The 15349-nt window shown below is 38.8% G+C and overlaps 1 protein-coding gene across 1 annotated transcript in view; it reads right to left on the bottom strand.

Annotated features, from left to right (window-relative positions):
- Window positions 1-15349, bottom strand: part of CACNB2 (calcium voltage-gated channel auxiliary subunit beta 2) — a 269905-nt gene that overhangs the window by 11947 nt on the left and 242609 nt on the right. The window contains 3 exon segments of the mRNA XM_030009962.2: window positions 535-720; window positions 2019-2114; window positions 2843-2994. Coding sequence (XP_029865822.1) covers window positions 535-720; window positions 2019-2114; window positions 2843-2994 — 434 coding nt within the window.

The raw sequence follows: 15349 nt of genomic DNA, 5'->3' as shown, positions 1-15349 counted from the left end.
CAACATTTGTGGATCTGGTTTGTACATAACCCAATTTGTCATGCAGGGCCTCTGGGGCTGGGATTTGCCTATTAGCGATAGTGTGCCCATCACTCAGAGAGTTACCAGAGGCTGTAACGTGCATCATATTAGCCCAGTTTTATTCCTCTGATTGGATTACATATGGCCAACTATAAAAATGCTTGTGGCTGGTATGCATATTACTGGCACAGTGGTGTCCTGGGCACAGTGAAATCTTAAGTATTTCACTTCACATCACCATATGTTTTCAGTCAGGCTGGCTTAGTCCTTAGAATGAAAACCAGCCCCCTAGTCAATATGCAAACACATGCTACTGTGAATATAATAGCAATAACAATAATGTGCCTGTATTTGCCTTTTATACTGAAAATAGGTGAACGTATACTGAAAAAGCTCTTACTCTATCAACAACAGTAAGACATATTCAGCATATTCTAGTATCAGACTACCACTGTGCTTTGGAAGAGGAAGAAGTTGATAGAAAAAAAAGAAGAGATGGCATAAAAACTGTACCTGTAAATTAATATTTGGACCTGGGCTAATAGGAAGAGTGGCTGTTGCAAGTGTGCGAGTGAGAAGCTGGTTAGGAGGATTGCTGCTAGGTGGATGTGTGGCCTTCCAGTAGGCTTCCAGATAGTCAGCAAGGTGCTCACAAGCATCTTCAAGCTGGTTCTCATCAAGAATTACATCGAACATTTCCTGATAAAGGAAAGGTTTTAGTGAGAATAAACACCAGCTAAAGGGAGATCAGCTAGAGACATGGATGACCACACTTTCCCTTCATCAAAAATGAACCACATTTCTAATACTTGTGTTAAGATATTCACCCTTTTTTTTTAAAATGCAATTGATACAAAAGATACCAATCATACCTAGAACTAATATTACATTTGCTAAAACAAGCCCTCATGACTTGTGCTTAGTAATGCACAGTCAATGAAGATAGGAAGAGGCAGCTTGAACAAATCTTAAAACTCAAATATCCAGAAAGAAAGGTTAAATATTGAAGTTTGTAGCTATTGGAACAAAATGGCAAGAAACGGGATTCCATATCTAGAACATCTAAAGACTCCCCATATCTAGAAAAACTCAGAGAAAACTAAGACAAACTAAGGTCAGTAACTAGTAACAGTAACAAACACAAGTAATACAGATAATCCAGTTTCTAAATGTCATACAAATACTAGGTAAGAGATTAGTCACATGGTCTAATTTTAGGCATCTAAAGTTAGGAGGTGAGTTTCCTCCATTCCTTCCCTGGTCAGGGAGACAGAAGTCCTGCTGCAGGCAGCTTTGAGAGCCTAAGCAGGTCTCCAGCATTCTTCATTGCCTTCTTGGGGACCTGAGGAGGCTAGTCTCCAAGATGCTTGAACTTAAATGATGAAAACATCCCCACACTCAGCTCCACAACTAAAGCAAATTCCTGTATCTGCAACTGAACTGAACCTTCATCTTCTGGTCTCTTACCCATACTCTTGACAGTTGAGTATGCAGGTAATACTGCTCGCCATGTTTAAAACACAGCTGGGGTCTCATCATCTCCACTTTATAGGTAGAAGTTGCAAGAAATTGCCTCAGTGCACATCAACAGAAGAACTGCAGAGATCTCAGCTACGCAGTACCCGACAGCTCTTTGCCAAAACTGTGACCAAGAACGCCAGCAGTGATGGGCTGTGGTGACATATGCCCAAGGGGAGCTACCAAACCACTGGCCTTACCCTAAACTGCCAGAGATAAAGCACGGTCACTAAGAGGGTTCATTTTTAGACCAATAACCCCAAAAGAATTATCAAGTAAAACAAATGCTCAGCTTGTTCGACTGGTGAATGTATTCAGCACACATCCTAATAACTGCTTGTGACTAGGACTGTTTTTCCTTGCACCTTTGTGCAGAGCCCAGAGACCTCGGGAGGTGTTCTGCAAAAAAGCAATAGTGAAATATGGCCAGAAGAGGGCAAACATTCCCAGAAATTACATAATCAACCTCGTTAACTCACGGGAGGACACTGTGCCAGTTTATCAGCTGCCACCATCTGTACATTAAGGTGTTTGGCCTGAGACTTCCCTCGAGATTTTATTAACCTCTGTAAAACCTGTGAAAAATAAGACATTAATAAAAGTGAGCAGGTTCGGACTTAATGTACATATATAACCACTTGAAATGTTTACATTTCTAACTGTCCACTTGAGCAGATCAAATTCTTCATTTGCTGGCTTCAGGAGCATTTCCCATGCTGTTTGCATCCAGAACAAGCTAATTTTCATTTACTTCCCAACATCTCCTTTCCTGTTACAAGCACTTAAATGTTCCCCTCCTATTTTCCTCTGCTGCTTCTGGTTTTGTTTGTTTCTAAGTTGAAATTCTTTAATTGCTCTCCTGAGTTCTCTTCCCATAATTCATTCTTCTCTTTCAAATGCCTCTTCACAAGGCCTGTGTAGGTTTTTTCACAGAATGAAAGAGTACACTTCCAGGAGATATTAAAGTTTACTCAGAAGTCTGATATTCATTATGTGAAAATCTTTCTTTCATTTCTGTATTATTTTGATTTAACAAACTATTAGCATTACTTACATGATTGATACTAAAGTGCAATCCCAATTAAAAAAAACATTGGAGCTACGGCACCTTTTCCAAAATGGGTTTTGGTAACACCAGAGCTAAGATACTTTTTTGATTAATAATATTTCACCATCCAAAGGGAAGCAGTAACAATATATAGCTCTGAACTGTAATGAGATTATCTGCATTTAAGACCAAAAAAAAAGGGAAAAAAATAAAAAGAAAAGACTGAAACAGCATGAATATCAATACAATATTTACCTTAGGAGAAGAAATCTTTACGTATACTATAATGGGAGCCAGAGAGGTTTTGCTTAGTTGAGCTGGGTGGTTAATGGTATCAGCATCAAGCACTACCAACTGCAGTGTCCTTGCTAATTCAAAAATCCGTTCAATTTCACTTTGAACTTCAGCTGCAGATAAGTAGAAAATTAGAGTTATGAAAATATTAAAAGGCGATTAGTTTTAAGAAAGTAAAAATGTGGTAGACTGATGTGTTGCTCCTCCTCCGGCTGGCGGGAGTTGCTAGCCATACACGTCCCTGGCACACTAGGGAAACGAATATGACATTAATGAGAGCATTTTGCCCGCCCCCCCCCCCCCCGCCTTGCAAGCAGCACTGCCTGCCTCTCACCTCCATGGCTTCCTGCAATCCCAGCTTGGAAAGATACTTTCTTACAAAAAACCCCATTCCATGTATGTAAGAAAAAAAAGAGGAGAGAATGCTTGCTGCATCGCATGGTAATCTTACTGTGCCGTTGATTTCCTACATGCAAATAATTTCAGCTCAGACTTTAATCTTACTTAGTAATCAATTTGCTCAAACTGGAGTGTCCGAGATAGGCATTAAGACGTACTGAGGTGTCTATATTAGCAGAAGCTCCTTTTTTCCATTTACTTCAACTTATCAAAGCTCAGGAAAACAGAATTTCCTTCATCTACTGGCCTCAGTATGGTACCACATTAAAAATTTTATTACTATGTGTAAAACACTTTAAAAAAACCCCCACAATTCAATAATCCAAATTATGCTATGGTATCCTCCTCACAACCCCAGGAGTTTTGGAAAGGTGATTTCCCGGAAAAAGTCATCTTGTCTTCTGGTAACTCATGCTCCCAGCTCCTCAGCACCCTGGCTGACTGACAGTTTCCAGGCCAAACCTCTCCAAGACAGATGGACTGTGTCCACTTTCACAAGTGATGTAGATGTCTTCATTCCCAAATGAAACAAAATTAAATCTTATAATAGCAAATTCATCCTTGAAAAGGAATCACATTTTCCTTCTCAGATCTTGCTATAGGCTGGCTTCACAGAGAAATTACAGAAGTTGGGTGATTTGTGCAAGTCTATAAAGAAAGTTACAGAGCCAGAGAAGATTGTAATTCAGATAGGTTTCCCTTTAAAGGTTGCACGCACTCCATGAACCAAAACCACATTAGATACCTAGCCCATTCAAAGTAAATATTAGAAGATAACCAACAGAAACTTAAATGTCAACAAGAGGCATCAAAACTTATTTATTAGAGAGTTTCTTGAAATTACACTGTCAGCATTTTATCTGTTACACTGGCACAAGCATTACTTTTGCTTGAAAACACGGCCTATCTGATCTGGCTAGAGAGTTTTCTATAGAGAATGGTCTCTTTCAAGAGGTGTGAAGAGATTGATTTTTGTTATCTTAGAATAGCAACTGAATAAATTAGGTACCATGATAAGGTTGCAAAATTTCCAAGAGAGAGCAAAGCATCCCTGCTAGTCTCCTTTTAGCTCAAAGTCTTTTGGTTCCAGATCAATAGGTGACTACTACAATCATTTTATAAAGTAACATCTTAAATGGCCATCAGACAATCTCTACATGATGATCTCTATTGGAGGAGTTGACATTGTTTTGGATCTATTAGAGATCACCTCCATCTGTCTGTAGTTACCTCCAATTTTGGCTGAGTACATGCCAATCAGTCTTACACAGCAGAGAACATTGCGAGATGTGCATGGTGTGCTGGTATGCAAAGCATCGGTGTGTGCTTTCCTGCTTGTCAATAAAAGCATTGTGGTCCAGCTGCTGTCTGAATTACGACCACATTTTTGAAGACAGAATTTCTGATGGTTCTTGGCACATTCACAATTACATTTTCTGCAACTTGCTGCACAGAGATATTGTTCAAGTGACTGAATACCATTGTCTCAGTGATTTAGTAGAAGATATCCCTAATTTAAGTCCAAATGACAACTAGAATAAACATATCAGAGATAATTTGACATACTGTTCTGATGATAGAGTTTGGAATGCTTTCCTGCAATTTCAAACTAGGCTCAACACTTCAGTCAGTATAACCATATCAGTTAATGTATCATTTTAAAACCATTTCAGATTTCTAAAAACCTTTGTTCAAGGCAATTTATAACCAGCAAAATCTGTCTTTTTGCCAGTGTACCATAATTTTGTCTGGGGAAGCAGTATTTGCTACACTGCTGGAAGCACTTTTCTGCCAGTATAGAATACATCTCTGTGAACTAGATTTCCTGCCATACTTTTTGAAACAACCCTTTGCCAGGGTAGAGTATGCCTCAGGGTATCTTCTATTGTGAAACATGCCCAGGGCAATAATTGCAGGTAAATATGGTCCTCTGAACCAATAGCTTCCACCTGAGTCTGAAGATGGAGAGATATCTTTTCCATCATTTAAAAAGTATTTCAGTATTTATTTTTCTTAACTTGGGTATAGGAGAAAAGTTCCAGGAATTACACTGTGTGGTTGATGAACTAGTATGTTGTGCCTCTACCTCTCCAGTCAAAAGTGGATGGAAAAAATGCCACAGAGATTGCCAAAGAGGTCCTGATCTCCTGTCCCTTAGAGTACTTCTTCAGCTTCTGGAAAAGCCTGCATTTTGCTTGAAATATTCCTTGTATTCTAACTTTTTACTACACATAAGAGTATTGCCATTACTTAATAATAGTAGCTTCTCTTATTAGATGACAAAGGTTTTATCTACTGCTGCAGTTTTGGTTTTCATCTTTATTTAGCAACATCTCTCAAAACCCAAATTCTATACCTGTAAAGACTCTTTCCCAACAAGACACTCAGCACAAATTTTCTATCAGACTCTTGACCAAAGTCAGCAAAGAACCCTAAATGTCATGTGGAGATAGTAACACAAATGTCACTGGTAGTTACAAAAGGGAGCCGAGAACAATGACAGTGTGGTATCTTGAAAGCAGCACAGTAATAGCTTAACAATCTTCCCACCTCTATTCATATAATCTATTTATAATAATGTGCCTTCTGATGTACTGGAGGGGTGTAACAGTGAGGCTGTAACAATTAACTCCAATAAATTGTATTTGCCAATCATAATGAGAGGCATAAACATAATTAGATCTACTGTGCCAATCATCATGAAATGCTGGCAGTCCAGCTACAATGCTCAAAACCAGAAACAAGCTACCAAATTCTAAAGTGTCCTTTACAATCTATTTGATATGGCCTCCCTGGTAATCAGAAAGGGAACTTATTTTAAATGACAAGGGGCATTCGACTATTTATTCCATACAATGGGGGGTCAACTCTAAGAAACAAGAAGAACACATCTCCCAGACAACTTTAAATATTGCACTTTAAACTTACTCCCATATATTAATTCCAAATAGCCTTACTGTACCCTGAAATGAACAGAAATTCAGTGCAATGAGAGCACAAGTAAATGGCTTATCCTGTTATGGGGGCAGAAAAATATTCTTTACACCGGTTGGACCTTACAAGTGAATTTCAAGCAAAAAATGTAACAGTTCACCACAATAATCTCACCTAAAGTAAAGGCAAAGACACAGCAATACTGCATTGCATCTATGTCAATTCACTAAATAACAAGATGAACTACGGTAGAATTTAGGGTCACTTATACAATGCCATGGTAAAAGAACATTCTCTACTCTACACAGCTGGGGAAACACAATCCTTCTTCAAACCTGGAGAGAAAGCTTGGATAGCAGCCAGGAATCACTGGGACACCGAGCCTGACAGAGCAGTGGCTACATCAGCACTATGTTTTAGGAAGACCCTGATGAGATGGCAGTTTTGTGATGGAGACACAATGCAAAATGGCCATACTTCTGGCCTGCAAAGGCCAAATTAGAACCACAAAGTATTGCTTATAAGCAGCAAACAGGTTTTGATCTTCAGCAGGAACAGTGAAGTTCACATACTGTCAACTGAGTACAGTATGACTTCAATATCCTATTCAATTTGACCTTGTCTACTTGTCTGTGGTATCGGTGGCACTGTTTTGTTCATAGAAATTATTACTTGGATTGCAACAGCCACAGAGACTAAGCGTTCTATTCTTCTAAACAGAGCTCCTGATATTACAGACATATAGCATGAAAAGAATGTATCTATGTCAATGCATGTCATATAAAAATGATTAGCAACACCTTGCACAAATAGCTTTCAAATAATTTTATCAATTAAGGAGAACAGACATCAGTAGCCATGATTTTTCTTATGCTAATTCTTTTAAACAAGCACGCTTACTTAAAAATAATTAATCACTAAATTCCATGAACATAAAGAAATGAGTTGATTAAGGCAGCCTCAGGAATTCCAAAACAAAGGCAAAAGAAACAAAAGTGCTATATATACTCAGTGCCTTAAAAGCACATTGAAAGTATCACACCAAAAAACCTGCTGAGAAATGGATAAAGGTCATATCTGAAATCCAAGAAAATGAAAAAAGAAAAACAAAAAGGAAGCGATGACTATTGAGTTGTGCCCACACACCCCTTGATTAAGAAGTAAATCATGAGCTGGACTGACAGAATTCAAATTTTAAATTTTAATTTGGGAGCATGTGTTTGTCTACACATGCTTATATTGCCGGCAAAATCACCAAAGTGTCTACATTAGGTATTGTACTAACCAGAATGCAGGTACTTGGCCACAGCAGGCTATCCCAAACTACGATAGATGCCTGTGCTCACTGTAGAGTATACAAAGCGAAGAGACCAAGATGCTACTGAGGGTGATCCAGAAAGCTACATGGTGTGTGAGCAGTCTGGAGCAAGCCAGTAAGAAACCCCACAGGTAGGTAAATGCTTGGCCTCTTTCTTGTCATCTTCCCCTTTTCTCCCCTCAAGCACCGAGGTTGCTCTGGGTAGGCAGGGAGCTAACAGTGGGGGCTGGCTGGACAAGGGACAGCTGGCTCCATCCCTTCCCCAGCCAGGAGGTTCAGCCCCATGGTCTCCAGGCAGGATTAGGTGTCCCACGCCACACCGGTGGCAATGCTGGGGAGCAGAAGCCTCCGTGCCTCCCCTCCAGCGTACCCAGCTAAGAAGGAAGAAGTCTTGGATGGGAACATAAGCAAGTAAGAGGGAATAAATGCTCTAGCTTAGTCCTCAGGCAATGGGCCAGAATCTACCTGGATTACAGGTGTTTTAATCAAATTTCTAACATAAATATAGTTTGGTGAATATACTTTGATTTCCCTGGTCTCAACCAAATCCCTTAGCCACTAGCTTGTTACATAAAAAGGGGAGGGTGGGAGTGGGAGGATGACAATATTTTCCAGGGAAAGCGGCTGCATGTGTTACTCATGCCTGACAGATGGGGCTCCTGTGAGGGATAAGGCAGAAAGGAGAGGAGCATGTCTGCTGCTCTGCCTGGCGCTCCCGTCTGGGCTCCGCTGAAGGGGGGTTGTGGAGTGAGGTGCTGCAAGAAAACAGGGTTTTCCTCTTCCTGCCTGCTGAGGCTCAGTTTAGACAGAATTCAGATGGCCTTGAATGCACACACATGTCCAAGTGGTATTTACAGATACAATTTGATGTTTGGAAACCTCAGCATAACCAAGATCTATTTATAATGGACTAATACCTCCTGAAATGCAATACTGTAATTATGTGAAAATATAAAACAGGTAGCGTCATTTAAAAATACTAACTAGCACATGAAAAAGACTACTTCCTCCCCTATTTCTCTTGGCTAGCAAAACAATAGCATTCATGGAATGATGCTTCTGATGCCAGGTTTAAACTGGAAGTAAATTTTAATGGCTTATGAATGGAAAAGCTTGAAATCATCAGATTGCAGCAGAAACACGAGTGGATGAGCACTGCAGAGGGGAGAGCTGCACTGAGACGACTGCACCAGGTAGAACCACAGCCGCTCCAGAAGGTGCCATGCAGCAGCACAGCGCTGCTCCCATCATTAAGCTCCCCTACACTCTGTTAGCGAGCAATTGGGATAGTAAGACTGGGCAAAGCAGCAGTCTAACATTTATTTTGCCCAGGGCACCAAGCAAGTGTCTCTGCATAGTTCAGAATGGATATCAACACATCAGGCTGGCACTAACTTGGATATTTCTGTACCATGTCTCATTACCCAGTGAAGTGCTATAGGCTTTTACAGCTCTGGTCCATACATAGACACTAAGCAAGCGTTTCCTAGGTCTGTTGTTTTATTCAGAACAAACATAAATAAAAATGCTCAGCCTTTCTCACAGATAGGATGTGGAACCACTCCGCTGCTGGCTATTCAACCCCTCCTGCTGACAGTGTGCCACTCGCAAAACATTTGCGTATTCACTGAGTGGGAGAGATACTGACTCTGTAGCCTGATGCTTAGAGTGGGAGGCAAAACACGTGGATTCCAGTTCTTTCTCCAGGGAAAGTTTAATTATTATGCAAAGTGCGTAAGACTCAGCAGGACCAACTGACAACCATCATAAAGGTGATCATAGCCCTGTCATGGCAATGGAAATTATGAGTTCATGCCTCTGTTAGCAGAGAACAGATATGAACCCAGACTTCTCTGCATTCTGGTTAAATGACCCAAACTTTTACTCTTGGATAAAATGAGGACACAGACACCAACTTTTTATCAGTTCCATGAGCCTAGGACAAAGAAAAAATAGTGGATCAATTCAACCTACAGGTGTGAATAGTTTTAAGGGAAGCAAACTGTATTCTTAAGCAAACAGCTAACTTGCTAAAAATATTTCATTCACCTATCCTCGTGTCTTAGTTATTATACAGATATCTGTAACCTTAAATATTATTCTAACACGTTGCTATATTGCTTTGTCTCTAGCACGTTTTGGTTCAATATAGTTATCAATCATACATATTTCAGTGCAGTGCCATGAGAAAATATAGTGACATGTTGCTGAGAGCTATCTCTAATTTACAGAAATCAAGAATTATTTTTTTCCTTCCCCACATATCCTTTGGAAACACTCAGGAAATTTCATTAAAATACTTTGCCAATACTGTACCAAAAATTATTTGTAAGTCAGAATATTGCAAAGTTAGTATCAAACTTCTAACACAGAACTTCCTGGAGAATTCATTAGAGAGACTCTGGCCTTAGATATTAACAAAATCAAGGCTGGCCAGCAGGATAAAAGAGCATTTAGAGACATGTGAGGCTGATAAATTATAACAGGTTCAGGATCTTCATGCTACTTGTTCCCCGTCTGTGTGCAAAAGGAAGTGTAGCCACGTCCTCATGATAACCCAAAAGCTCTTGGCTGCTACATTACAGCATTCTGGTTCAAGGTAGCTTCAAGTTTAGCAGATTACTTTACCATATCTGAGGATTTAAAGTGTGCAAGTGAGAGTTCTGGACATTTGTCCCAGCTATCTTGAAGATAAAACTATAAAGGGACAATCAAGATTTTCCATAACACATCGAACACCTTTTTTCTTCTCTTTGAACTACATTAGATCCTTGAGACTTTGTAATGGAAATACACTCTTGGTTAAATCCCAGTTTTGCACTCCTGTTCCACGGCCCCTGTAAGTAGGGAAGGATTTTTATGAGGCTTAGCTAGCACTCCTTCAAGTTTATTTCTAATTTATAGTTGGGGAAGCATTTACTTGAAACTTATCATATACAACAACAGTCATTAATTTAGCAAACATGGAGAATACATAACAACATCATATATATATAATGTGTGTGTATATATAATAAATTGTTACTGTAGTTTCAAGCATTCAACTGGCTTTTCACACAGATATCAAGAAAATAAAAACACAAGTCTGAAATTTGCACTGATAATCCACTACTATTTCTTCAAGCATTTATGCTTCATTTTCAGAAGACAAAACTCTGGGATATCAACCTAATGATGTGAATGGGAGCTCTATACATTTTCTAGAGACAACTTTCCAAAGGTAGGCACTCAACTGCACATGCAAATTGGGTGCATGTAATGCCTGACAGGTTACTGCATGTGCACAGAGAAAACAAATAAACAGATTCCCAGCCATTTGACTGCAATCAATTTACCATATACACAATGACATATTTTACATCAACATTCACATGTCTGTGTCAGAATATGCAGATTAGGTGCACACACCTTAGAAATTTACAGTGGAAAACCTATCTTCAGCGTTTACTTGTCAATCTCAACTTTATTTTTACAATTACTTGAAAATAAATAAGGAAAACCAGCAAGATTTTCTAAAAGAAATACTTAGCAACACAGTACAGGATTGGCTTTTGTCTATCAGTGAGCCAGTTACGAGAAACACACAGTGGTTCTGTGAGGTACAATAAAGCACTGAACACAAAACAGCAGGAAAAGTAATTTGCAAGCTTGTATACATACCCAAAACATCTGGAAAGGGAGAGCATTAATGAAGCAAAGAATGGAAAAAGCCAAGACAATCAGGTTCTTGTACAAAGCATACAGCATGAGGTAAGGTTATAACAAGCGTAACATACACAGAAACAACAAGAAAAAGGTTTGGGTCCTTTTGATGAAGAAATGCAGCAAAAGCACAAAGCTGGTTCAGCAGTTTCTGCAAATGGCATGTGTACATACAGAAATTTAACTAAGCTAATTGGGACTGATTTTCAGTGAATGAGATTTAACCATGTACTGCACCTTGTTGGAGAGAAAAGTCTTTTCAAAATTACAGATTTCTTCTGGTCTTTTAAGGAAATGAATCAATTGCCCTTTCCTTAAATTTAGTTCCAGCATTTCACACATTAAACATATAACAGTATTGACAAGCAAACATTTCTCTTTATGTACAAAACAAGCTTTCATATAGGAGAGGAGTAAGACTGTACTAAAATTCTTGGATACATTAATTTTGCACTAGAATATTCAGTAGTAGCATTGGTTTCCAATGAGTCAAATTCCAAGCCTATTTTTAACTGACGCCTTTGCAGAAGCAAACTTTCAGTCAATAGGCACGTGTAGCATTAAGCCCGTTGAGACTTCCCTATAATCCCGTAAATCCAGTTCCTCATGACAATTCCTACTCCTGATTATCACATTGTTTGTCTATGCCTCCTTGACATTAATTCTGGGTTATCTATTTAATCAGTTCCAAATAATGGCGCTCACTCCACTGTACTGTGCTATACACAATAACGAACAATAATCACAATTCTGCAAGCCTATACTGGGCGATAAGGTAAGAGTTGTTCTCAAAAAGAGGTTCGTTTATTTCCCAGAAAAAAGTATTTGTTATTGATATATCAAGTATATTACCTTTGTAGTATATTAACTCTTTGATAGAACACTTATTAAAATAATAACTTACATAAAAACCAACAATATATTTTCAAAAGTCTAAGAAATAGCCTTCTCTGCTGCAGTTACAACTGCCGCTCACAAGCATGAGCATAACTGAGGCATAAATCAGTAGCTTGACTGTCTAGCTGCATGAGGTACCACTACACAAAGGTGGGTGAGTAAAGGAATAGCTTTCAGCTGAACCTGGAAGGGGGAAGGGATTTGGATTAACATCAGGAAGTTCTGGGGAGCTATATTTGCTATAATAAAAAGCTGTTTTTAAATGATAATGAATGTAGAAATAAACACATGGGTCTCAGTCCACGCACCCCTGACTGTTCAAGGAGGAGAGAGGCAGACAGCAACTCATCTCCCCCATGTCCCACAGCCGTGCAGCCAGGCGACCGGTTCAGAGCAAAACAAAACAAAACGGAACAAAAAACCAAAACCAAACCAAACCAAAACAAACCCTGTTTTTCATTAACAAAATCGAATTTTATTGCAATAAATACCATTTTGAAATACCTGGACCAGTACTAAGTCATTGTAGATAGTCTGGACAAAAAAAAGAAAGCACAAATTTGGTGTTTGCTGAAATTCTGTCTTTTTTTTTTTTTTGCAGTGATTTGGAGAAAAGGACCTATTATTCTTATTTTATACAAGGGAAAATGTAGGTAGAGAAACCATTCACTTCCCAGAACCCCTCAGCAGACCTACAGCAGATACTAGAAAAGAACTAATGTAACCTGAGTCCTGACTCAATGATTTATCTATGACTGAAACTTGTATTAGAAGAGAATATTATTTAGCTGCAAAGCTAATACTAATGAAGTAGGAAATGCCAAGATAGCTCTCAAATCAAACCTTTTGTGGTTTGTATTATAAGACAGCATGCTCAGGAACATATAATAAAGTTGTTTCTGTAGGGCTGTTGTCTCAATCAGTACGCAACTCCATACTTTGCCAACTGATAAGCAGCTCTGTGTGTTCTACATTCCAAATATGTATTTTAATTGCTGTGGTATGAGTTCCTTGGATGGTAGAAGATGGGTGATGAAGGAGCTTCCTCTTTATGATCAGAAATTCAATCTTGGATCCACAAAATCTTTCCTGTTAAAACTGCTTGATTTACTGCCACAAAAAGTTTTGGTCAAATCACTATTTCCTGTCCCGCTCCCCCGAAATTTAAATTGAAAATGCCCTATTGTGCTTTCAGAGAACATCATTTGCCTTTCTGAAGTTTCTTGCCTCATACATTGTACAAGTTTCATAGCAAGCGAAACAGCAATTCACTGAGCAATTCCAATTCCCCACATTAGTTTGTACATTTTTCGAAAGAACTAAGGCAGAGGACTGGTGGAAAATAAGTCTGCGACCACATAACCAAAGACTGAATCACAGCATATATAACCTAAAGATACTAAGAAGTTGCACAGTTAACCCTCTTACTGTGACTTCCTAACCTTTATTTTGCACAACTTGAGTTTGTAAACCAAATAATATCCTTTTAATAGCATTTTTTGTTGACTTATAGCAAATTCATCACACAAACTGAAAAATAAAAATTCCACTACATGGTGTGATATTGCCACTCACCTCTAGTACTTGAGCCAACTAAGTACTCACAGCAGTGGTACGCTGTTGTCATCTTTGTGAACCGCTGCTAGGAAAGGCCACCTACCAGCAGGCTACAATGATATTTTCTGATTCTGAGTCTGTATCTACCTTGAAGTACATTGCGGGCAAGCAAGGGAACAGGCTCTAACACTCCTTGTACTTTCTGTCTTTTGCTTTGCACAAGGGTTTTGCCATTGCCTTATAAAAGCAGCTCCCTTTTCTGACTCCAGGTTCTTTTATTGTTTCTCAGTTTTCCTCCTAACCCACTACTACCACATCGTTTCCCTCTCTGACTTCCTTCCTGGCTGGTTTTTGTCCTCCCATGGTTTACCCCATGTCTGGAGCACAGACCCTGGAGGTACTTCACCAGTGGGTTCAACTATCCCAGCTCCTACTCTGTAACTCCAACCTTTTCCATAACGGATTTTCACCACTTGCCTTTCTCCTTTAGCCCAGCCACCGGCTCCTCCAGTTGAACATCTTTAAAGTAAGCAACTTTTTACTCCATACTTCATGCTGCACAGCAAAGTAGGGACTGACAGCTGAAAGATGAGCACCTTCCTGCTTCAGCTCTGCTTGGCTGCCCTGATCCAGTCTGTTGGGGGCAGGTTCGGCTCAGCATCATTGCTGGACCTTGCCCAGGAAGAGCTGTCTTTAAGCAATTCAGATGCAAAGCTTGGCATGTGTTAACGGCAGCTTCTAGTAATTTCATCAAGTTTTCTCATTATTTTCATAAAAAATGCCCAGAAACACGTATTGTTCAATTCACTACCAAATTTCAAAACGCTGCTAGATTATTAGAAGTATGGGAGTACTACAGCTTCTGAAAAAAAAATGTTTTGAGAATATTTTAACATAGGTAAAATTAATTTTTGCCCTAACTTCATTGTTAAAATGACCTAGTTGCTCTCACTAATATTTCCCAAGATAATTGAAAATTATTTTATAGATCAGTTAATTTTCAGAACAATTAAAAGCAACTGAAAACCTGCTATGTAGCAGGAAATCTTGGGTAATAATAATAGGCCTCTTACAAAAACCAGAGAGACATATCTATCTATCCACATATTTACATATATACATAATCACTGCCATCTTCTGGGTGTCTCCAGCTGAGGTTCTGTTAGGACTTCCATTTTAAATACCTCTATCAAAAAAATACCTTGACCCAAAGAAAAGATGTTGATGTTCTTAAGGGTAAGGTTCTCCATGAGATAAAGGTGTACACAATTTGGCTGCATTTATTTTTCACAGATTTATTTTCCTGCATAAATTTTTGTGATAGCTCTTTTATATATATGAAAATATCTTAACATGAGGAATAGATGATATAGTTTTTACTGCTGCATATAATTGTGCAGTATTGCACAAAATTGCACATGCTTTGATGTTCAGGTTGGGAAATTAATCACCATGGTTCTGTTTGTTCCATGACTGGGTGACCTCCATCCTTATTACCAATTTTCAGTTCTATTCAAAACAAGCAACACTTTATCTTTTCATTAGATTATTAAAAGACTTTGGTGACAAGACTGAAATTCACATAGAAGAATATTCTTGCATGTAAAGATATTCATTATGTTGTTACAGTACAGATATTTGAAAACACATAAAATAAGACA

The sequence above is a fragment of the Aquila chrysaetos genome, chromosome 3 (assembly GCF_900496995.4).
Source record: "Aquila chrysaetos chrysaetos chromosome 3, bAquChr1.4, whole genome shotgun sequence".
Taxonomy (NCBI): Eukaryota; Metazoa; Chordata; class Aves; order Accipitriformes; family Accipitridae; genus Aquila; species Aquila chrysaetos.
The sequence above is the reverse complement of the archived record's forward strand: the minus strand, read 5'-3'. Positions and strand labels throughout refer to the sequence as shown.